We start from the raw sequence: 26815 nt of genomic DNA, 5'->3' as shown, positions 1-26815 counted from the left end.
CGCGATACTGGCGTTAACTATATTCTTGTCTTTGTTGTAGAATTATTGAAACTAGTTTTATGATGATATTGATGATAAATTAGCAATATTTATTGTAGTTTTTACATTAAGATGTTGACATTAAGTAAATTGTTTTTTCTTGTCCTTGACATATTTCAAGCATTTCAGAATTAGAATGCGCGCCGCATCGTAGATTCTTCTGGCGGCGCTAATGTATAAAGGTTGGATCATTGACACACATGATTTATGACAGTATTTGTTTGTCATGTCTGTTAGTCTGTTACTTACAGGCTGCACATCGATGTAGAGCCTATGCTTCTCCGCTTCGGGCGGCGAGATGCCCTCGACGGCCTCGCGGAGGCTCTCGTCCGCCAGGTAGAAGTGCGGGAACGACAGCATGATCGGGGAATCTGAAATCATGATGTCAATCTTAAAGATAAAAACTTGAAAAAGTTCTTTATGGAAGCAAGGAAATGTAAGAATAAGAATAATATTTATAAGAAAAAACCTTATCTAAAATTATCAATGTCCTGTGGCCCCACACTAGGCTATGTACTGTCTGTTACACTCCTTTAATAAAAGGAGTTAATATTAGAAAAACAATTTATGAGAGACAGACAATATTCCGAGGCAGACAAGTAGCGTCAATACAACTTTGGATTGCAATAAAAGAAATGCATTACATAAGTCTAGTGATGGGTAGGACATCAATTTAAAATGAGTTTGTATGAGTACCTCATTTTCTAAAATGAGGTGTTACAATGTCTTACTTCAAATGAGGTGAGGTACTAGCATATTTTCAGCATCGACTATTCCATTAATTCCAACAGCGACAATTTTTTTATGGAAGGTTTATGTATAATTTGTTAACCCGTGCGAAGCCGGGGCGGGTCGCAAGTTATTATATAGAAGTGACTAACTTACCACCTCAGATTAATGTGATGCGCGAGAGTAAATGAGTAAAATGAATAGAGGAGTGAAGTAAGACATTTTTGCGGTACGAAGTACTGCGACAAATTAACAAAATGAGTGGTACAAATGAGGTGCCTCACGAGTGAGCGACTCAACACTATACATAACAGCTGCGATTAGAATCAGTCGCCCCATCTATTAAAAGTATCACGATAACCCATAATAAATCCTGTTCATAAAATCTTCGTTGATCATATTTATCAATAGCACTTCTCATTAAGTCATTATTATCAATATCTGGGAGACCGAGCTTTGCTCGGAAAACGTATAAAAACTCAAAAATGCGCGATTTCCCAGAGATAAGACCTAGCTAGATCGACTTTTCGCCCCCGAAAACCCCCATATAGCAAATTTCATTGTAATCGTTAGAGCCGTTTACGAGATCCTCAAAATATATATATATAAATAAATAAATATATAAGAATAATGTACAAGAATTGCTCGTTTAAAGGTATAAGATTATATCTATTGGTGGAATAGAAGCAACAATCGGCGGGAAAAAAGAAACGATTATAATATTTTGAGGAAAGCGCCATCTGTTTTTAAATTCCACTCACCATATTGGCACAGAGACACGTTGAACAAGCCAGAGGGCGCGCACGGCGGTCCAGCGGGACAGAAACACCGGTTGTGGGCATCAGCGGCGAACACGTCGAGGGGCGGGGTGAAGCGGTAACCTGGGACGCCAGCGGCCGACTCCACGTCGCGGAGGTATCTGTGGAAAGAAAAGGAGTGTTACAATACTACTTTTGTATGTTCAAAGAGAATTTGATAGAGGCGGATTGTCAAAGTATATTATGTAGCCATAGTCAATTTACTGCCATCTTTCGACAAAAGATTACAATTAGAACGCCATTTGACTTTGGTCCTTATTCTTTCACTGATATATATGGGTCAAATCTATGAAAAAGTGTGACAAAAGAGAGAGGGGGGGGGTCGAAACAAAAAAAAACTACTCATCCTCTTCTTTTGGGTGCTAGTACTAAATGTAAGGCAAAGATAGTATGACTCCCTCTGTCTATGTTTGAAATGAGACAGTCCTTTGACAAACTGTATTTATCCGGTCAAAAGGTTAACACTTAACACAATATTCATAATCATAACCTAACTAACGTTACATAAAGCTCACAAAAAGCGATCAAATGCCAACGGGCATATCTGATTGCACGACGTGATGCAAGCCAGCGTGCGAACACATTGTGTCACGCGACGCGACCTCTTTCGATTGTGTTCGTTCAATGGTTCGCCTTACTGAAAGGACTTTGTAGGAACTGTGGAAAATTAACATGTTTTAATAGTGGGTTGGGTGTGTTGGTAACAGCGACGGAATATATACGAGGGGCGTTCAAAATATTCTCGGTATTGATATCTTACGACCTCTTCTAAAATTTCTTTCGTTACTGGCCGCTAAGGTTTATTCATTGACATTTAAAAAAAGTATAATTCGAACCGAGATAGTCTTTTGTTTTTCTGCAATTGCTGAACAAACATGAACATCCTGTGCGAATTGACAATGTTAACTAAATTAGAACATCGATGCGTGATAAAATTCTTGACAAAACAGGGTAAAAATCAAAAAACCATAAAAGAGGAAATGGATTGTGTTTACCGTGAGTCTGCTCCTTCTTTATCTACCATTCAAAAGTGGTCAAGCGAGTTTAAACGCGGAAGGGAGAGTATTGAAGATGACCCTAGACCTGGCCGGCCTGTAGTAGCTACTTCACAAGAAAATATTGATAAAGTGGAAAAACTTATATTGGAAGATGGTCGAGTGAAGGTAAAATCTATAGCACAAGTAACCAATCTCTCTATTGGTACCGTACATGATATTATACATGACCATCTTAATATGTCAAAAGTAAGTGCAAGATGGGTTCCGCGAATGCTGACTCGGCTTCAAAAAGACATGCGTGTAGCTTGTTGTTCCGATTTTATTGACCTGTGCGGTGAAAATCCTGATGAGGTGCTGCAAAGAATAGTTACTGGAGATGAAACCTGGGTTCATCATTATGACCCAGAGAGTAAACAAGAGTCCATGCAGTGGCACATTAAGGGTTCAGCTCATCCCAAGAAGTTGAAGGTCATCCCTTCAGCTGGCAAGGTCATGGCCACGATATTTTGGGATTGTGAAGGAGTATTACTAATCGATTATAAAGAAAAAGGTGTAAATATCACAGGACAGTACTACGCTAACATTCTACGTCAATTAAAGGATGTAATTAAAGAAAAGAGGCGAGGAAAGTTAACCAAAGGTATTCTGCTTCTGCATGACAACGCCCCCGTCCATACTGCTCATATTGCCAAGGCAGCTATTGTTGAACGTGGGTTTAAAACTGTTACTCACCCACCGTATAGTCCGGACTTAGCCCCCAGCGACTTCTTTTTGCTCCCCAATCTTAAAAAGGATCTGCGTGGAAATAAATTTTCTGACGATGAAGCATTGAAGGCGGCAGTGGAGGAGCATTTTTACACGAAAGATAAAAAATATTTTTACGAGGGATTAAAAAAAATAATTGATCGATCTTTTAAGTGTATGAACATAGGGGGGGAGTATATTGAAAAATAAAAATATCAAACTTTTCGTACTTGTTTGTTTTCATTCTCATACCGAGAATATTTTGAATACCCCTCGTATATATAGACGAAGCTCTTAATACATTTTCGACTTCGAAAAACGGTCTATTAAGGCGCACGCTTGAAGGATTTTTAACTGCGCGAATTCGTTATTTTTCAACTTTGCATACTATTTCTCGAGAAACTATGTACTGTATGAATGTATTATAATCTGTAGGTACCTTTTAATAGACATAATGCTGATCTAGTAAGACTGATATTGTAAGGGCAATGAGTGTTTTTGTTAAGTCTAGATACTTATTGTAAAAGTCACACTTCTGAACTTAGACTCAGACAAATCCTTCCCTACTTGGAATTACATAATTGCAAAATTATTTCGTAGTATGTACTTCTTAATAACTGTATTTTTAATTTTTCTATTGGCAATGTTTTTTGTAATTGTTATTATGTTATTAATTCGTTAAGTACAGAGAGATGATTAACGTACCTACTTTTTCTCAAACCAATGTGACAATGATATTAAGTAGTGTCACTTTTTCTTAACACATATCTCTTTTCTCATCCTAATGTTACTCGGATCATAATCATTGGTACTCCAAGTCTTGCGTACGCGCAAAAACACGTGTTAAAATTGCACATATTACAACACGTTTGTGTAATGTAATACATCATTGGCGTTTGCTGGGATCATTTTTTAGGATGTTGCGCGGTTCCTATTAGTGATGGGTAGGACATCAATTTAAAATGAGTTTGTATGAGTACCTCATTTTCTAAAATGAGGTGTTACAATGTCTTACTTCAAATGAGGTGAGGTACTAGCATATTTTCAGCATCGACTATTCCATTAATTCCAACAGCGACAATTTTTTTATGGAAGGTTTATGTATAATTTGTTAACCCGTGCGAAGCCGGGGCGGGTCGCTAGTTATTATATAGAAGTGACTAACTTACCACCTCAGATTAATGTGATGCGCGAGAGTAAATGAGTAAAATGAATAGAGGAGTGAAGTAAGACATTTTTGCGGTACGAAGTACTGCGACAAATTAACAAAATGAGTGGTACAAATGAGGTGCCTCACGAGTGAGCGACTCAACACTAGTTCCTATTACCCTCGTGTATTATGATTACATTCGCGATTTATGAGCAAGTGTTTGTATGTTATAAAGATTAAGCAATTTTGCGTGTTTATAGGTAATTCGTTTTTCGCATCCGTTTGTATTGTCAGAAAATGGAACTATGTACTTATATGAGGAATGGACTATTTCCACCGAATCCTTGGTCAGGTCGTCAGGTACACGTATACAAGTTTCTAATAATTACTAATGAGTATGTATCTAATACCTTTAAACGAGCAATTCTTGTTTATTTATTTATATATATATTTCGGCGATCTCGGAAACGGCTCTAACGATTTCGATGAAATTTGCTATACGGGGGTTTTCGGGGGCGAAAAATCGATCTAGCTAGGTCTTATCTCTGGAAAAACGCGCATTTTCGAGTCTTTATATGTTTTCCGAGCGAAGCTCGGTCACCCAGATATTTTGTTTTATATATGAAAATATCCGTACAATATGCGTTTTTAAATAATTAATAAAGTTTTAAATCCTTTTGATTAGGAATATCTAGTTTTTATGGGTATAATAACATTAAGCTGCAATAGTTTCTACCAGCAGTTTTTGAAAAATCGTAGTTTTTTAGATCATAATACGGTTGCCAAAAAAAATACCTATTAACACTCTTGACGCCTTTTCTCTAGTAACTTCATCGTTTCGGAAGCCGATTTCTTGACTTTCGCTCGATGGAAAAAAATACGAACATAGGTCTAATAAAACGCACATTAATAGTTTGCACTTAACAATTTATGCACAAAAGCTAAAAATATGAACGTGTCTTTGGACTCACAAGCGAAGCCAGGATCAAAATGTAATTATTGTAAAATAAATAAATAAATATTATAGGACATTTTTACACAGATTGACTAAGTCCCACAGTAAGCTCAAGAAGGCTTGTGTTGTGGGTAATACTCAGACAACGATATATATAATAAACAAATACATAGAAAACACCCAAGACACAGGAACAAATATCTGTGCTCATCACACAAATAAATGCCCGAGATTCGAACCCAGGACCGTGGCTTCACAGGCAGTGTCACTACCCACTAGGCCACTACCCAGTAGACAATACGACGTTTGACGACTGGTCTAGTCGTCAAACGTCGTATTGTCAATGGATAGCAAGAGTCAGTGAGTGATACTTACTCTAGAGGCAGCAGCCGACATAGATCCTTATCATACACCTTCAGCGTGTCGTTCCTCGTGATGTGAGGCGGGAAGATGGACCCATCAGAGCCGGCTATGCTGTTGCACTGGTCTGTCGTCCAGTGAGGCAGCTTGTCGCGCGAGTTGTAGCGCTCGAAGATGCCGTAAGTCTTCATGTCTTCGTAACCGGAGAACATGGTGACCACGTCGGAGGAGGTGCCGTTTTTCTGGAATAACAAGGTGTTAGGTAAAGATTTATGGATACATTTAAATAGCACATTGTTCTTTATTGTGTTTATTTATTGCACACGTGATGAGAAACATAGGTACCTACCACTGACAATCCAATATCTAGACTGAACTTAGGCCAATTCTTTCATGAAACCGATGCTGCCAAAAATACGGGGGTGCGGGGGGACGAGGTGAGCGAATCCCGTGCCGTGATTGGTCCGTTCAAAGACACGGACCAATCACGGCACGAGATTGACTCGAAGATGGAGTAATGCTACCGTATGTGTGGCAGAGGGGGTAGCGCGACTATGCTATGTCTAAAGGTTGGATTGTCTGTAGTACCTACAGTCGAAAGTTTTAACCGTTTAGTTGCGTGTTCCATTTTCGAAAACTTTTGGCTGTGGCGGCGAACAATTATTTCATGATACGACAGGCGTGCCTTACGCCATAGAATATGATGGCACGCTAATCGTGTCATACGCCACACGTTAAAAATATTGATGACACGCCTGTCGTGCCATCCGCACCGAATCGGTTAATTTATGAGGTCTATGACCAATTTAGTAGGTATCTTGTCACAGTACTCACAGTGACAATAGTAGGTATGAGGTCTCTGGCGACTTTCATGTTGATTGTCACTGTGACAAGGTACAAAATGGGTCATACATTAATACTTTCGTTTCGACTGTACATACAAATAAATGTTTAGAAAATACTGATAATTTTCTGAACATTTATGGGTTGGTAAGTAGAGTCAGACCAAGAAAAGTCTGCAGCGGATTTGATAGCCCACGCAGTGCAAGTGTTATTTACACGTCATAATTTCATAGAAGTTTGACGTTTAAAATGACACTGGCACTGCGAGGGCTGTCAAATCCGCTGCAGACTTTTCTTGGTCTGACTCTAGCGACGGTACATAGTGTCAATGTTTACTTGTTGGTAGGGTTGCCAACCGTACTATATTATACTATAGTATAGTTTTGTACTATATTTTGGCTCTCTGTACTATATAATTTTGGAAAAATATATAGTACGCTAAAATAGTGAAAATACTGTCAATTTTATGTTTAGTATTAGTATGTTTAGTATTTTATCTAAAAGTTGTTGCTGCCTTATTTTGGAAAATACTATATTCCACCAAAAAATTGTTGGCAACCCTACTTGTTGGACCAGCAATGGTGAACTGTCAATGTCAGACAAAAAATTGTCATCGTTGTGAGATAGATGCCAGTGCCCTGTTTATTAAAAGCTTGTAACATGTACCTAATACAAGCGGATGTCACTTTTTGAGAGCTTTTGTTAGAAAGGGACTTCCGCTTGTATTACTAGTTACAAGCTTTTTATAAACAGGGCACTAATTTATACAAAAACCAAGTACTTTGAACCATTTGAACGTCACGCATATCGCGCGGCGTGTCATCGTCAACCTTGTCGGAATGCACGAAAGTTAATATTCGTCTGTAGCCACGCGCGTCAGTTCACGTCTTTGGAGTTTGAACTCCAAAGACGTGAACTGACGCGCGTGGCTAACACATTCAGACCCGAAAACCTGACTATCGCGTATTTCATGATTTCGTTCCCAGGCCGGACGACCCGATAGTCTAGATCGTTGGTACTACAGCTTTATATGACGACATTTTTGTGGCCTGTCGCGACTCGCGGATGTCTTGTTTGGCTGGGTGGCAATGAATGTGCCAACATAACGCGCTAATGTGCTATGTGTGTGTAAGGTCTGAGTGGACGCTCGCTCGGCGACGCGTGCAGCGTGGCGTCGAGCTCCCAAGTGATTTGAGCAGCGTGCACTAAGACCGATCCTATACGCTTGCATTTGTTTAACATGCACGCCGCACGCCCCGCCCCGCTGCACGCCCAACTCGAGCGTCCACTCAGGCCTTAACTTAAAGTACAAAACTCACCCCATAGAACAAGCCGAACTCCTCATACGGCAGTTTCTGTTCCTTCGGCACCACGTCCTTGGCCAGTTTGAGGAGCGGGTCCTCGTAGCCCCAGAGCAGCTGCCCCACCGACACCTCCACGAACGGCTTGATCTTCAGGATGTCCATGATGGACGCCATGGCAAGCCGGAGGAAGCGCGCGGCGTGCTTCGACTGCGATGTGGCGCTCTGGGGGCAAATAGTTAGAGGTTCAGATGGAAGATGGCGCTGTTATCAATGTCTACATAGAGAAATATAAGTAAGGAGTGGTAACTCAATACCACAGAATAAGTAATAGTACCTTACCATACTTATAACCGTTATTATTTATTATAACCGTGGGGCTTAGTCAGTTTGTGTAATATACTTGGTCAACCAGATCTTGACAGTAGAAAAAGGCGGCAAATTTGAAAAATGTAGGCGCGAAGGGATATCGTCCCATAGAAAATTTGAATTTCGCGCCTTTTTTACTGACAAGATTTGGTTGACCAGCTATAATGTCCTATAATATAGTCCGTCAACCAAATCTTGTCAGTAGCAATGTAAAGCAAACTAAAGTAGGGCAACACTCAAAGAGCAGTATTGCGCTAAGAAAAGCAGCAATGTACATCGAACCAACAGTTTTTTTTTCCGCTGAGCGCGCCCTGCGTACGTCAATTCAAATTGTCACTCGCGGTTTATTGAAAAAAATTGAAACATGGACGGACAATTTAAAAGCGATGTTAAAACAATGTTAATCAAAATGATGAACAAATTTGAAGATATCAAAAACAACTCCCTATCGTAGTGCTTATATTCTCTTTGTTCCCTATCTATGTCTTCTAAGTTTACTAAAATAAAATCATATCAAAATGCAGATAATTAGATAGTGCATATATTTGTTATTTACAATATAATATGCCACTTGTTAATGTAAATTAGTGTACTGTTCTGGATGAATATGACATACCTGTGTAATTTTTTTGATTGGTATATATTGTACAATATACATATTAAAAATAAAACAACTGATATTTGGGTGTTTATTTAATTTAAAGGTAAATAAGATAAGGGTCACTTTTCGACTTGGTTGCGTTGTACACGTACATAAACCGCCATAGGTAAGTATTGTCTGAAAAGATACTACCTACTACGAACGCCTTATATTGGGCAAGATTTAATCCTGCAACAAACATGTATGGATTAGGTAGATATTGCGAAAGAACGGCGATATAATCAAGGCTCTTAATACTGTTTAAAAGGTTTACCTTTGTAAATAGTCACAACTGATTGCTGAAAATATTAGACATGTGGGCCTATGGACGGTTTCCAGGACACAATTTATGGTCTTGTTGGATAGATTAAGGCATACGTTTTAATTTTATTTATGCCTTTTAACCCTAAAACAAAAAACTGAACATAATCTTAAAAGTTCGAAAGAGTTCTTCCAATACTTGTCATAACCTAAATTTTTAGTAATTTTTACCATCAACGAGCATGAGTGTACATTGTAGGCCCCTTAGCTTTGCTTATTCTTATTTAATGTATTGGTATTTAATGGTGACAGCTAGGGTTTGAGATCCGGATATCCGGATATCCGAAATATCCGGATATCCGTCAAATCTAAGATCCGGATCCAACGTCTCATAGGATCCGGATATTTTGGATCTCACGGATCCGTTAAATATTGCATTGGTCGCGTTATTGGTACGCGATAACGTCATAAAATAAGTACAAATATTGCTTAAACTAAACAGTAGTAACAGTAAGTCTTAAAACGAGCTACCTGCATGCCTCCTGACTGGAATAAGGGTAAATATTTGTATGTTTTAAAGTAATTGTTATCAGGATTTCGCTCAGTCGCCTTTGGGTCGTCTACCTGGAACTTCATTAGTGCTTGTGCGTGTTGTTATCAGTGACTTTATTGTGTTATCGTGTCCGTTCCCAGTCTTCTGTTAACATAAATAACATGTGCTTGATGTGCTGCTAACTGAGTAACTAATATTGATATTTTTTTCTCGTTATTAAGAAGCTGTAGCCCAAATTTCTTAATTTCCCGAAACTTTTGTAGTAATTTCACATTATTTTGCAGTAATTAACTGGATTTATATATACCTATAATGGAAGATTGTTGTAATGGGGACTGAATAAATGAGTTAGATACTTTTTCTAAGCCATTTTTCTCAATCTAACGACTGAAGGTATAGCTATTTTACCAAGGTAAAGGAAGTACGTTTTTTAATAGTATAAATTATATCACACCACACCGGTATAAAATAATAAAAGTACATAAATGTAACTTTTTCTCCATTTTCTATTTTGTGAGCTTATAATGGCAAATTTAAGAAAAAACGCCGAAGTTAAAGCGGTGTTTTAGGCACCTTAAGAATTAATTCTTCTGAGCAGATATATAGAAATAAATTTCCTTTAATTACTTCATTTTTGGCGTTTTCGGTTACAAATCGACTACGGCCTCCTAAAAAAAATGCATACTCATACTCATACTCATACTCATTTATTATATTAATAATAGGAATACCTAATTAAGACTACACTGAATATCTTATTATACTTATTTATATCGTTTTGAGATAATAATAATAATTATTAATAATTGTAATTAACTAAAATATGAACATTTTACATTTTACTAGCTGTTCGTTGTATGTAAGTTCTAAATTTCGTCACCTTTCTTGATACAGATCCGTATTATCCGAATTATCCGGATATCCGGATCCGTCAAATTTTAATATCCGAAATATCCGGATCCGAAAAATTGACGGATCTTGCAAACCCTAGTGACAGCAGAAATATCTCTTGAAACAGAAACGATTCAGAATGAAAACCAAATGAAAACAAATAAGGTGACGGCTGTCATTCACGGTCCACATTCCACAGATAAAACACAGATGACACGCGTTTTGGAATTATTTGAACACAGTGTTGCTAACCCGCGATTTTTCAAATTTGCCGCCTTTTACTACTGACAAGATTTGGTTGACGGACTTTATTTATTAATTAAAAAAAAAGGCCATCCTACAAAACCGAAGTTTGACAGCGATTCAGGGTCGAAGCATGATATACCTTTCTAACTTATGGCACTATCCCTTTCGGCTGTTTAGGCTTGTCAAAATTCAAGTCATTATCTTATCTGTGGTCGTGCACGCAAAGGGACGTCAAGTTGTGTCAAACCTATTATATAGTTGCTCGGAGCAGAGCAATGCTGAGCGGAACTGTGCCGAGTTTGCCCGAAGTCAGGAGTGTGTCCCCACTGTCCATACATCAGTTTTCTTACCAAAATGCGAGTTATTGCGTAGTCGACATCTAGCCTCAAGTAGCATTATCAGTACTGCTAGTTGACAATAGATATCGCGATTTCGCACGGGTCCTCCACTTTCGTCTTAATCTTAAAGCTGACGCATAATATATCTGACCGTGTATCCCATGGGGATAGCATTAGCAACATAAGTATAGTTTGTCAAAGGGCTGTCTCATTTCAAACATAGACAGAGAGAATCATACTATGTTTGTCTTACACTAGTACTATATATAGCACCCAAAAGAAAAGGATGAGTATAGTTTTCCTGATTCTTACTGACTGACAAATTGGTTTGACCAACTATAGTTTACAAATGTGACGAGCTTCCGCTTTGTAAAGGAAAAAAAATAAACGAAAGGTCAAGTAAAATGAACACTCATTACATCAATTAAGATCGATACAATCTCATCCATGGTCACTGTTCAGACAAGATAAATATAGGATAATTGTTAATAATTTAATCACTTTAGCACACGCGAAATTGTATTTAAACAAGTGGAATTATATAGAACATATATGTAGGTAAACAAACCAAAAGTACAGCTAAGATACGCGACCCGGCCACCGCGCCCCGCGCCCTACGGCCGGTTGGTCAGCGACACCTTCTTGTAACTCATGAGGCCCTGGTACTTGCTCTTACTTAAATTACAATTTTGGACAGTTTTTTTTTCTCGATTTTGGCCACAGTAGCCTATGGAGACTAACAAGCAACGCTAAGCGGTGTTCGTAGTGTATGGATCTTGCTATATTACGGGTGTCACATGCGCGTTTCTGACTTCTGAAGCAATTTTATTGTTTCTACTAGTTAGTACTCATATGTCAGAGATGACAATTAAAATTAGGTTGGCAACAATGTATTTCATACAATATTTTTTAAGTGGTGATTACACGAAGTATGGTAAAAGTACCAAAAAGATACCACGTGTATGCACAAATACTTTTGGGGAATAGACTAAAGACTTGTCTTGACAACTATAACATAGGGGTTTAAAGGTGTGTGTACGACCTTTTAAATGACAAATAAAAGTACGGGAGTAGAAAAAGTCTATAACTGTTTATGGAAATCTTGGTTGCCTTAGTACAGTCAACAGCAGAAGTTGCTGAGCGGGCTGGGTGTTCAAAATGATCTTGACGCGACTTTATTGTTAAGAGAATAAGAGCGTGTCGAGGTAATTTTGAATTTGCTATCATTGTTATTCAAAATGTAACAGGTTAATAGGGATGATGACACATGTTGAATTTTATAACAAAATCTAGTAAAATAGATAGCAAACGAGCAATTTATCACAATAATGTGGATATTAAACTAAAATATTGAAAAATTACAAAAATACAGGACCTGAAAGTTTCAAAATTTAAGTTTTTTTTTTTTAACTTCCAAAAACAAAAAAAAGTAAGGGTATCATTCGATTCCTTACATTTCACCCAAAAAAATATTGTATAGCAACTATATACATAAACGCAATATTTCACCGACAAAAACGCAATTTTCTTGTTTTGTCCATACTACAAGATGGGCGATGACGTCACGGCCCCTGGCCGTTTTGTATAGGGCGTTTCGCGAGTGAAGTGCGACTGTCGGCCTTTGACTACAATTTCTGACTTTTGTGTTACTTTATAATGCAATGGGTCCCATATAGACATTTGATCCTAAAAACAAACCCGATCGATTGATACCATAAATGAAAATTAGTCATGTAGCCTATTCTAAAATATGTCATTTCAATACAAAATCTGTTGAAAAACTTAATTCTTGACAAGGCAGGTGTCAAATAAAAACAATATACGAACAAGTTGAATAACCTGTCCATATTAGTGATAAAGGTTTTCAATAAATAATATAATAACGCTCAATGTCAATAAAAGTCAAGGTGTACAGTTATAGGAAGTTCCGAGCCCACTGACCTTACGTTATTATACTTATTATACTCTGTGACCAGGGTCACACAGGTGTCTTAATTAAATATAAAGTAATAAATGAATGTTTTTATACCTTTTTCATCATATTGGGAAGAACTGAATTTCAAGATTCAAGATATTTCCTGTATGTAATGTATTGGCACTGTTACCTGTTTAGCAACATAAGTATAGTTTGTCAAAGGGCTGTCTCATTTCAAACATAGACAGAGAGAATCATACTATGTTTGTCTTACACTAGTACTATATATAGCACCCAAAAGAAAAGGATGAGTATAGTTTTCCTGATTCTTACTGACTGACAAATTGGTTTGACCAACTATAGTTTACAAATGTGACGAGCTTCCGCTTTGTAAAGGAAAAACAATAAACGAAAGGTCAAGTAAAATGAACACTCATTACATCAATTAAGATCGATACAATCTCATCCATGGTCACTGTTCAGACAAGATAAATATAGGATAATTGTTAATAATTTAATCACTTTAGCACACGCGAAATTGTATTTAAACAAGTGGAATTATATAGAACATATATGTAGGTAAACAAACCAAAAGTACAGCTAAGATACGCGACCCGGCCACCGCGCCCCGCGCCCTACGGCCGGTTGGTCAGCGACACCTTCTTGTAACTCATGAGGCCCTGGTACTTGCTCTTACTTAAATTACAATTTTGGACAGTTTTTTTTTCTCGATTTTGGCCACAGTAGCCTATGGAGACTAACAAGCAACGCTAAGCGGTGTTCGTAGTGTATGGATCTTGCTATATTACGGGTGTCACATGCGCGTTTCTGACTTCTGAAGCAATTTTATTGTTTCTACTAGTTAGTACTCATATGTCAGAGATGACAATTAAAATTAGGTTGGCAACAATGTATTTCATACAATATTTTTTAAGTGGTGATTACACGAAGTATGGTAAAAGTACCAAAAAGATACCACGTGTATGCACAAATACTTTTGGGGAATAGACTAAAGACTTGTCTTGACAACTATAACATAGGGGTTTAAAGGTGTGTGTACGACCTTTTAAATGACAAATAAAAGTACGGGAGTAGAAAAAGTCTATAACTGTTTATGGAAATCTTGGTTGCCTTAGTACAGTCAACAGCAGAAGTTGCTGAGCGGGCTGGGTGTTCAAAATGATCTTGACGCGACTTTATTGTTAAGAGAATAAGAGCGTGTCGAGGTAATTTTGAATTTGCTATCATTGTTATTCAAAATGTAACAGGTTAATAGGGATGATGACACATGTTGAATTTTATAACAAAATCTAGTAAAATAGATAGCAAACGAGCAATTTATCACAATAATGTGGATATTAAACTAAAATATTGAAAAATTACAAAAATACAGGACCTGAAAGTTTCAAAATTTAAGTTTTTTTTTTTTAACTTCCAAAAACAAAAAAAAGTAAGGGTATCATTCGATTCCTTACATTTCACCCAAAAAAATATTGTATAGCAACTATATACATAAACGCAATATTTCACCGACAAAAACGCAATTTTCTTGTTTTGTCCATACTACAAGATGGGCGATGACGTCACGGCCCCTGGCCGTTTTGTATAGGGCGTTTCGCGAGTGAAGTGCGACTGTCGGCCTTTGACTACAATTTCTGACTTTTGTGTTACTTTATAATGCAATGGGTCCCATATAGACATTTGATCCTAAAAACAAACCCGATCGATTGATACCATAAATGAAAATTAGTCATGTAGCCTATTCTAAAATATGTCATTTCAATACAAAATCTGTTGAAAAACTTAATTCTTGACAAGGCAGGTGTCAAATAAAAACAATATACGAACAAGTTGAATAACCTGTCCATATTAGTGATAAAGGTTTTCAATAAATAATATAATAACGCTCAATGTCAATAAAAGTCAAGGTGTACAGTTATAGGAAGTTCCGAGCCCACTGACCTTACGTTATTATACTTATTATACTCTGTGACCAGGGTCACACAGGTGTCTTAATTAAATATAAAGTAATAAATGAATGTTTTTATACCTTTTTCATCATATTGGGAAGAACTGAATTTCAAGATTCAAGATATTTCCTGTATGTAATGTATTGGCACTGTTACCCTACTCGAATCATATTGGAATGGGACCGTTACCGGTATAACTAAAGATCAAAATATCTCATAGCATTCACGACATTTCTGTGATATTATTAGAATAGTATTTAGGAAAGGATAATTAATTATACCGAAATTGAATACCGGTAAATTTGTATGAAGAATATACCGGTATTCGGTCCCTGATTGGAATACAACAAAAATACTGCTATTATAGCAGTACTTTAGGTTACTTACGCCAAACTCATGTAAGTATCGAAAGTTACAACAGATTAGCAAACCTCAAGCGTGTCGCGCTTGTTAAGCTTATTTGTGGTAACTAAAGATACGGGATTATGGCATAAATACATAAATAGGTAGTTAAAACCAGAGTTACAGTATTTTGGCAATTTAGTTTTATGTGAAAATTAAGGCAAAAAATTATGAAATCTTTATTGTATCATATAAAAGACACTATTTTAAATCGATTTAGCCCGGTTAACCCAAACTACTGTATCTCAAGATACGTGAGTTTGGCTTGACACGGCAGTATACCTAGTACATACTTACTTTCTTAGAAAAATATTATCTAAGGTTTAAATATTCGGATAATTCCATATCACTCTCGAATGTGACTTAGCCTCGAATGTGAATTATACCTTATTATTTTGCTTTGCGGACAAGTCAGAGCGAAATGAAACCGCGAATTACAGCTAACTGATATGATTCCGATATTGTTTGTAATATCGGTTTTATGTCAGTCGCTCGTTCGAATTGGCCTCTTAGTGTAAGGCCTGAGTGGACGACTGGACGCTCGGAGCGGAGCGTTCGGCGGGGCGTGCAGCGTGGCTGTCACGCATGATGTGAGCAGCGTGTACTAAGGCCGCTCCTATACGTGCGCATTTGTTTAACATGCACGCCGCACGCCGCCCCGCTGCACGCCCAACAAGAGCGTCCACTCAGGCTTTACACATAGTCAAGTACATTGAAAACCCCAATGTTATGTCGATGTTATGACTTATATGCAGTGGATTGGACGTTGTCGAATAAAAGGCTAAAGTCACCTATATATCAAGTAAAGTCCCACCAGAACTATATGATCATTGTCAAGAGGGCGCTGTTATTCTCATATTGTATGTGGTGACAGTTCAGTTTAGTATGAAAAATGTAGTTCCATTGAAATTCTGCAATATGGCGCGTGATCATATATTACTGGTCAGGCTTTACTATCTTTGAAATAACTTAAATACTGTATCCAGTAGACTCAATTCAAAACTGTGACATAACCTAACAAACCTTACGATTTCGCGCAGCGTCCGCGCAAGTATTTACTCCGAGAATGCGTACTCGGTTGTTCACCTACTTACATTCTACATGCATACACTCTCCCCATCCAAACTAAAACACACCTTACCACCTTAAAATATGACTAAACTTCAATTTAACTTACAAATCTAACTATAAAACGCGGCGATTGCACTTAAATTTGAAACGAATGACATAGAAATAAGTTATATTTTCGTTTGTTTGCGTTTCGTTGCAAAATGCAGTTCAAGGCATTCGCTAATTAAGGTTTTTATTATAGTTCTTTGGCTAAGTTGGCCAGCCTTGGTAACTGTTAAGTTAAGTAAAGTAGTAAAAGGTAAACTAGAACTGGGTGTAATTATGCTCTTAGTTAAGCGTGTAAGTAATGGGTGTGATTATAATGTGATAAAGATAAAATACCCATAACTTTATCGTTCTCCGCGACAACGATCTTTAACACTATGGTTGGCAGTAATGGCAATCCTCAACTCTGCGTTTCTCGAAACTTCCTGTCTCGCACAACTATGGAAATTAAATATCGCACTTAAAAAACATCAATTATTTAACCTTCATCTTCCTTCCGGCTTTTTGCGACGGCTCAGGGGAGCCTGGGGTCCGCTTGGCAACTAGTTTTTACGAAAGCGACTGCCATCTCATCTGACCGTCCAACCCAGAGGGTAAACTAGACCTTATTGGGATCAGTCCGGTTTCCTCACGATGTTTTCTTTCACACAAAAGCGACTGGTAAATATGAAATATTTCGTACAGTCGCCATCAGATATATCGGAGCGGCTAAGGTGCTCACAAATATCTGAACACGCCTCTATTGTCACGGCGTTAGAGTGCGTGTTCAGATATTGTGAACACCTTGGCCGCTCCGATATATCTGATGGCGACTGTACATACCAAAGTTCCGGTAAACTCATTGGTAAAGAAAAACTGACCAAGTCCACCGGGAATCGAACTCGCGTTTTCAGCTTACGCGGCTAACGTCCTGACCACTGGACCATTATTTAACCTTATCCTTTTGAAAATACCATTAACCTGATAATGACTATAAATACCTACAAACACCGGGCTACAGGGCATTGACCTCTTTATTTTGTCACTATTTTTATAGTTTCCTACTCCCACGTCTTACAACTTACAATCCTCTAACGGCACATTATGTAAATACAACCGCTAGTGAGTGGGCGCACTCATTAGTCATTAATACTGACCCGTTACTAGCAATCCTAAAAATCTGTGAACGCGGTAACCAAAATGACCTATGTTTGTTTTGTTTTGCATGCGAATTCAGTAACAATTTTGTAGACACTTAATACGAAAATGGCTTAAACATTTTTACTATTTTCTTTCTTTCTATTTATTACGTAATTATCTTAAAAGATATCTAGTACATATTATACAATGATTTATAAAAATCTTGGGGCCATGTGCCTTTTTGTTAGCCAAGCAAACTTCTATGAAATTATGACGTATTAAATAACACTTGCCCTGCGTGTGCTATCAAAATCGTTGTTGACTTATCTTGGTCTAATAACTCTATACCCTTAATTACTTACTTCATACAAACGTAGTGATGCAACAAATCAACAGTATGTTAATAAGACCTCATGAATATTATAACCACCATAACGTATGCAACACCAAGAAACCTAGAAAACTGTGTACAGTCACCTGCAATAATATGTTACATAACTTAGGCCGCAAAAATATCTGACACGATCGTATTAGTAGAGCCATAAGAGCGTGTCACATATTTTTGCGGCCTTCGAAGAGTAACATGTATAAACTCTTTGTACAAAACACAAATTTATGGCACAGTATAGGCAGTACAAAGGCGAACTAATCCCTTTAAGGGATTTCTTCCAGTTAACCATTGAGTAGAGTAACATAGTATTGCAGGTGACTGTACACCTAATGAATCAGTTATTTCTATACGATCCGCTTGAATTCCCCCAACTGTTCGTCTATACGGTATTAGCTCACAAACTGGCTTACAAAACACACCTTAACCATATAAAAATAAAGGTTATATTCGTTTATTTTTAACCGTTCCACTGCAGTGACTTTAAACGTTACGATTCATAGCGTCTCCATAAGAAATGTGGCATTTATGGCAAATGGCGGCCGCGGTGTATGCCGTGTATGGTTTTGCGAAATCATATTCGAACATGTGTGTTTAAGTACGTTTTGTAATGCTTAAAAGGTGCTAAAGTTTCAAAATGTACAATTTAATATTGCAAATACATAGTGAATAAAGAATAATATATTATTTTTACAAAACTCCATTTATATTTTGCTGACAAATTGTTATGCGTCAGATTTTGAAAAAAAAAATGTGGTACGTATATGTAATGTCTAATGTCATTCTATGGAACTTGCTAACTATGCAAATAAAAGTCACTAGTAAATTGACATTCAGAGACAATTTTAATATGGCGGTTTGTTTACATAGTTAGCATGTTCCATAGAATTACACTTTAGGTAGAGTTTCCTGTCTTTACAAGCGCAAATTCACTGTATGTCCTGTCCTAAATCTTCCACAGAGTTACGAAAAGTTATGGTATTTCCGTAACTTAACGAAAAACATACAAGAGCACATTTTTTGTCCCAAATTGGATTTTTGTATTTCGCCCAGAATGAGGTGCTCTACAATCCAGCCAAATTTTGTCCAAATGTAACGAAAAAAATTTGACAACAATAAAAATCGACGACTGACGAATGTTATTTTTCCTGTTTTGTTCTAATTTTTGTGCAATAAAGTGTTTTAGGGGCTGTTCAGAAATTACGTCATTTTTGACGATTTTTGACCCCCCCCCCCTAAAATCATCCATAAATAATGCTTCGAATGACCCTGTTTCCTCCTACGTCATGCTATCATCATTCGATGTCCAGACCCCACCCCCCCCCCCCAATTTGAAATGACGTAATTTATGAATAGCCCCTTACTACTACTAGGTAGGTACTACTAAATCGACCAATTATCTAATTCTGGTCACTAATGCGTCCTGTGGGCAGCGTCGACGCAATCTATTTTACGCCCGACCGGGCGCATTACGAGTCAGAGAGCGTGGCACCGATGTGTGTCGACTGGCGATCTCACCTCACACGGATGTCAAAAGGAAACTGACCGGTAGAAAACCCGCCAAATGTGGGCTTGCATTGTTTTAGAGAAACAATTATTGGTCGGAATTTCTAGTGCGTTCAAGTACATATTTACCCACTGATCTAAAACTCTATAGTAGATTGTTAACCAAGGGATGAAATGATGCCTTTCACCCGAGTTAAAAAACTTTACTTTTCATTTCGAATACGTTTTTTTTAAACATTTTTAAACATGACTTAAGTATAATTTTTTTTATATCATTTCTTGAGGATACTTTCAATTAACCATTTAAGTAAGAGTATCGTTTATTACGTATGGAATGGGGAGTTAAAAATTAAAATGGAAATTGTATAACAAATCCATTTGAATACCAAATTTCAATTGCTTACCGCAAAAAAAAACGTATATACTTGGAAAGTAAAACACTCTATAGCGCAGAAACGTATCACTTCCTGCACACCTTTTAGAACATACTTATATTTGGTACAACCGTGACTTTTAACCAACTGTGATCTATTGAAAGGTAAACGCCCAGAGCTCGACATGCTAATAGATACCCAAAAATTCACGCCCTTTTTCATATTGCAAATGACCTAAGTTTAAATATACCAGGTATTGGGACAGTGACATCTACCTTGTGTAAATAAATTAAAGAATGCTTATTATAGGTACCTATTACAATTATTTGAAAACAAATCGTTACCATTAGCTTCATCAATAAATAATAAATAATAGAATCTATGACTATTCCAACCACTTTCTCAGCGATAATTCTTATATGTATATAGGTACCTATTTATTATATCTTATGCCTCTGATTACTTATTTCCTGTTGGAGTTGTTGATCTCGTTGTGAATTTTAAATTAAAGTAATTAAACAATCAATTATATAAAAATCGGTTATTATAAAATTTAAAATCAGAAACAGAAACAGAAGTGGGACGTATACCTACGGCTAAATTATCATTATTTTATTATTTATTATTTACTGACATTTTCTACTATTTATTGCCGTCTGCCACCATAGTAGCGGCCAGTCGTTCGTACAAATGTAACAACTTGAGTAGTCTTTCAACCTAATATTCAGACACCGACCAATGTTTCGGTCACCCTTTTAGTGTATTTTTCGTTTAACGAACTATTAGTTGTAATCAGTAATTAAATAATTTGTCGGTGACCGACTAATTTGTCGGTCAGTTGTCGGTCGTCGTTCTCACTCACCAGCATATGTATATTGTGCACGACCTTGTTAAGACTGTAACAAACCTAATTGTCGGTTACCGACTACTTCGTCTGTCGTTTGTCGGTCGTGTTTCTCACTCACCAGCATATGTATATTGTGCACGACCTAGTTTAGACTCTAACAAACCAAATTGTTGGTGACCGACTACTTCATCGGTCGTTTGTCAGTCGTGTTTCTCACTAACCAGCATAATATGTATATTGTGCACGACCTTGTTTAGACTGTAATAAACCAAATTGTCGGTGATCGACAAATTTGTCGGTCGTTTGTCGGTCGTGTTTCTCACTCACCAGCATAGGTATATTGGGCACGACTACAGCGTCGTCGTCCGACCGCCCGCTGAGGTCTGGTCGGTACGTGTACGTCCTCTTGTAGTGGAACGACAGGGTTCCATTCTCGTTGTCGGTGATGTTCACTTTCTCCCATTCTTGTCTGAAACAATAAAAAAATATTAAAAGATAGTTTACCTTCTTTCTAATGATAAAAAAAAACTATAAGAAAACGTATCCGTTGGAAACGTAAACTTTGTTTATAAGAGTAAACAAGGAGTCTAGTTTCAGGTGAACATGCGATGTCGCGTGTCAGCATCTTTCAAGATAACTGCGACACAGTTGTGATATTACGACCAGTACAATCAGTTCTTTAAATTGTTTGTCAATTACTATGAGGTCACCTTACTCATCACCACTATCCTCAGTGTTGTCTGTTTATATATTTTGTGTGTTTATATTATACTAGCGACCCGCCCCGGCTTCGCACGAGTTAACAAATTGTACATAAACCTTCCTCTTGAATCACTTTATCTATTAAAAAAACCGCATCAAAATCCGTTGCGTATAGTTTTAAAGATCTAAGCATACATAGGGACAGACAGCGGGAAGCGACTTTGTTTTATACTATGTAGTGATATTACAATACAATATGTAATTGTATGAAATATATGACAGATTTCATAATGCTTGCGTTGCATGCCTGTATGGTAATGCGAATATTCCATCATTAGTTTTAACGAACAGTGTAATTAACTAATTACTAATTAGTCTTGCCCTCATGTACATATTATCTTAGTTTAACTACCATTTCGTATATATCTCTCAAAGTTACTTAAAGGTTAGCTGGAAGAGATCCCTTCAGGGGATAAGTTCGTATTCGCTCTGTGTTATGTACTTGTTTTGTGCAATAAATTGTTTATAACTATACTTTTAGTTTAATAGGGTCAGGCGTGGCTCACTCCGCGATTTCGTCGTTTTGCTACAGGTAGCTAAAAGTACACCGTTCCACACCAATTTTGGTGGCTAGCCATAAGCCGCGCGTGGCGCTGTCGCCACCTAGCGGCCATATCTGTGCTGATCGTAACAGACGCGTTTTGTTATAGAGTGAGTCTTCTGTACTTAGTACTATTATTTATTCTGTGATAGGGTTTAGATATGCGTTGATGTATTTTATGTGTCGATGGGAAAGACGCATGAATGCTTATTTACTTTTTATAGTACCAAAAACCACAGCAAACATAACATTGGCATAAAGCCGAACTCATCCCCTTTAAGTGATATCTTCCAGTAAAAGTTTTCAGTCCTAAAGTCTTGAAGTCAAAGTACTGCAAATTATTTGTACTACAAGGTGCACTCTGCACTGCGAGTGCTACCGGAACTACTTATAATCAGCATTTGTATAATTATTTAAATATTTTCCTGTTACTATAATTGTACAGTCTTTTATAAAGCGCGCATCATGATATTTAAGTGTAATAGGTTACAGAATAGTATATTGTGCACGACCTAGTTTTTTTTGTTGTCCCCTACACTTTTTTTTCAAATTTGGGATTTTTTATGTTATTTCTACTCACAATCACGAGCTCTTTCTATCCTAATAGGAGAAAAAAGGTGTCCTAAGGTTTTTATTTCCATTACGTCACCATTGTTCACTTTGTATTGCGGTCGCGAAATGGAAAGATCGAAAAATGTATGGAAATTTTGGGACACTCTTTTTCTCCCATTAGGATAGAAAGAGCTCGTGATTCTGAGTAGAAATAACATAAAAAATCCCAAATTTGAAAATAAGTGTAGGGGACAACAAAAAAAAAACCGCCCAAATACCTTACATTATTTTGTGTAGGACTGTAGGTAATATAAGGTCTACTTTGTAAGGTATATCATAGCTCTGACTAGGTAAAATGATGATTTCAAGCTAATGTGGTCATATATGTATGTATGTATAGATGGTCAAGCAGATCTTGACAGTAGAAAAAGGCGGCAGAAAAATGTAGGCGCGAAGGGACAAGATTTGGTTGACCAGCTATAGCTGGTCAAGCAAATGTTGTCAGTAGAAAAAGGCGCGAAATTCAAATTTTCTATGGGACGATATCCCTTCGCGCCTACATTTTTCAAATTTGCCGCCTTTTTCTACTGTCAAGATCTGGTTGACCAAGTATATATGTATGTATTTTAAATTATACTATCTACAATTGCAACCTGTTTGATTCTCAATAAAAAAATAAAAATAATAGGTAGTATTTTTTTATTATTAAAAAGTATCATGTTTAAGAAACTACCAACATAACGTGGAAAGACATTTAAATTTCTAATGTGTCCCGCATAACTTAAATAGTTGTTTGGATAAGAAAACCACACGCAGACAGTCACGTTTTATAATATATGTTGACGATTAGTGGTAATTAATGCTTGAAAGACATAAAATTGAGTCACTTTGTATGGAAGTTTCCATACAAGATGCTCTAGAGTTTATGTTTCATTCGAAATTTTTCCTCTTCGATCGTTCTTTGCTCGAAAAAAAAAAGCTGGAAATTTTTACTATACATATATGGTGGGAGGTGATAATTCTACTTAATAACGTATATTTATTTCTAGGTTTTTCCGACAAATACCGGGGTTGGCCCCATACTAAACTAAAAAGGTGTTCAGTATGACCTACATATTCACCCCTCAGAGTATGGTAATATACAGGGTGGTCCAAACCTTGACGTCCAAAAATTTTTTTTAGATTCCTCACGTCGTGGGCCATCAGAAAATACCGCATGTATGTTAGCCGATTTTTCGTAGTTTTCGAGTTATGATTTTTTAAACTTTTAACTTTTGTTATGAAATTCCAGGGTTCCTATACAGGATGGCTAAAAAATAACTGCATTCCCGTTGCCAGGGAGGTTCCTTCAAATCCAAATTTTTGGACGTCAAGGTTCAACAAAATCACTCTAAATATGCCACTCCCCCCCATTCTAAGGGTCGGTTGCACCAAATTGTTGCCATCGTTAAAGAGTTCACTAAATTTTATTATATGGAAAGTTTCATACTTAGTTGTTACTGTATATTACAGTTTGGCGAAACTTTTGTATACCTAGAAAAGTATTTTTTTAAATAAATAAAAAAATAGTAAACAACCGCGGCGCGCTGGCTGATGTTGATCAGTCTGTCAAGTGCGTATGGTGCAACTGGCACTGAACCCTTAGCCACTTTGTAAGCTATCGCCCGAAACAAAATTGGTTCCCAGCGTTCGGATCCACCCTGTATGTCTGTCTGTACGAATGTGTTAAACGCTTAGCGACACATCGTTAGGTTAATTGACACAAGAACCCGGTTCCGATTAAAACTACAATTGATAAGTAATCGTCGTGGTAATTAGTATTATCTCCATGTCGGTAAAGGTGACGACTGACGAGGAAAAAGGAAAGTAGGTATAAATAACTAACTAACTATTACGGCTCAGCGACCCAAAGAGGATCTTGGCCTCCGAAACGAGAGCACACCATTTTTCCCGATCCTGCGCCGTTTCCTGCCAATTATCGGCTTGAAGCTGACGCAGATCCGCTTCCACACTGTCTCCCCAGCGGTATCTGGGTATAGGCAGGGCCGGATTAAGCATGTCGGGGCCCCTAGGCAGTGCAATGCTCGGGGCCCCCTTACAGTTAATTCTGCATACATAAGTTCAATTATTCAGTACAGTACGGAAGTAAGTTTGCGGTTTTAATTTCAACCTTCAGGTGTCGGTTGAGCCGATCCGAACATGCCGAACGATGTCTTTTTCGCTCTTGCGTGGACATAAAGGTTTTTTATATTAGTTTTTGCCGATTCCTCCTTGCGTCCAGTGTGGGAAGAGCTCTTTTTTCCTCAATAAGTAGTTAAATATTTCGCGAGGCTGAACAGCGATTGTCTGACCATACGAGCCACATGATTAAAATTAACCTAATAATAAATATTTTACATGTGTTTAAATGATTATTCATTAACCAGTCAAACTAGCATGTAAGTACAGGGTAAATCGAAAAAGCAACAAAAATCGCGAGCGCAGCGAGCCCGAAATTTTTTGTGAAAAAATTGTGAAAGCGTGTTAAAAAAACCTAAAAATCCGAAGTTACCCAGTGAGGCGAACTTTCATGCGAGGTCAAAGCCGTGCTTCAGGATAAGCTCAGCTAGATCACAGACGCCAACCAATGTCCATTGTATTAAAAAGCGAGACCGCAGGCCGAGCTTGGCGCAGCGAGGCCAAAAGCTAAGCTGAAGAAGAGATTTGGTAGACGAACCGAAAATTGAGGTAAAAAGTGAGGCTAAAGGTCGAGCTCAGCAATCTCCACATACGTATTATCATGCCGCGATCAGAAAGGGATTAGAAATAACAGATTTCCATACACTTACGTCAAAATCAATATGGATTGACAGCTATCTCAATCCCTTTCTAATCGCGATTCAGTAATAACAAGCTCGAAGCGTACTTATAACCAGCGAGGTGAGCTTTCATGCGAGGCAAAAGGCTAAGCTTCTGAAATCAATGTTTATATGTGTTAAAAAGCGACGCCGAAGGTCGGGCTGTAAGAAAGCAGCGCTCTGATACGAACCAATCGTCAAATGTTACTCAACAATAATATATGTGTCATACAAGAGGTACTCGGAGGGCCGAAGTTTCATTAATGAGGTTTTAGGCCCTGGTGAGCCTGAAATTCGAGCTCGATTTACAGACTTTAAAAGCTATAAAATAACATAATTTACATAATCATTTGATGATTGTGTGTCTGAGAAACTGATATTGGACATTAGGTATAAGTTGGTACCATAAAAAAATATTTATGAATTTTGGCCATATGAAAATTTTTTTTTTGGCGCGCGTGGGGCCGCCGGGGCCCCCTAGCCGAGGCGGGGCCCATAGGCAGTTGCCTACTTTGCCTTAGGGTTAATCCGGCCCTGGGTATAGGTAATAAATTCAGCTGAAGTATCTCTTGTATGTTGTCTTATACTATACTAGCGACCCGCCCCGGCTTCGCACGGGTTAACAAATTATATATAAACCTACCTTGAATCACTCTATGTATTAATGCGGTTTGCATTAAAATCCGTTGCGTAGTTTTAAAGATGTAAGCATACATACCTACATAGGGACAGACAGCGGGAAGCGACTTTGTTTTATAATATGTAGTGATGTTCAGATAAAAGTGTACCATCACGAGTATATACTCGTATAAGGTCCCAATTCGTCTAGCATGGATTTGCTCTCATTTTTGAGGAACTAATAGTTGGCATTTTGACGTTGTATCAGAAACGCAATCGGACCAAAAACTGCAAAGTTCAAAATGGCGTCCATTTTTCAGCTTTACTCTAATATAAATCTACTTACGAGTATATATAAGGTCCCAATTCGTCTAGCACAGGTTTGCTGCCGATGTTAAGAAACTAGTCATGTTTTTGACGGTTAGAATGGCGTCCTCTTTTAAAATTTACTCTAATAAAATCTACTTACGATATTATACAAGGTACCAATTCATCTAGCACGGGCTTCCTGCTTTTATTGAAAAACTAGTCGATGTTTTTGAGGTTGTATAATTATGCGAATAGAAAAAACGTTATCGGAACAAAAAGGTTCAAAATGGCGTCCACTTTTCAGTTTCACTCTAATATAAATCT

The 26815-nt window shown here is 37.5% G+C and overlaps 1 protein-coding gene across 2 annotated transcripts in view; it reads right to left on the bottom strand.

Moving 5' to 3' along the window:
• The window catches only part of LOC134660471 (scavenger receptor class B member 1), an 87749-nt gene that overhangs the window by 10258 nt on the left and 50676 nt on the right, over positions 1 to 26815 (bottom strand). For both annotated transcript variants that reach the window (XM_063516230.1, XM_063516228.1), the window contains exons 4-8: positions 21200 to 21341; positions 7956 to 8162; positions 5809 to 6035; positions 1530 to 1687; positions 289 to 410 (exon numbers count right to left, since the gene is read on the bottom strand). In XM_063516230.1, the coding sequence (XP_063372300.1) occupies positions 289 to 410; positions 1530 to 1687; positions 5809 to 6035; positions 7956 to 8162; positions 21200 to 21341 (856 nt within the window). The remainder of the gene's footprint in view (positions 1 to 288; positions 411 to 1529; positions 1688 to 5808; positions 6036 to 7955; positions 8163 to 21199; positions 21342 to 26815) is intronic.

Source organism: Cydia amplana, chromosome 27 (assembly GCF_948474715.1).
Source record: "Cydia amplana chromosome 27, ilCydAmpl1.1, whole genome shotgun sequence".
NCBI classification, from domain to species: domain Eukaryota; kingdom Metazoa; phylum Arthropoda; class Insecta; order Lepidoptera; family Tortricidae; genus Cydia; species Cydia amplana.
The sequence above is the reverse complement of the archived record's forward strand: the minus strand, read 5'-3'. Positions and strand labels throughout refer to the sequence as shown.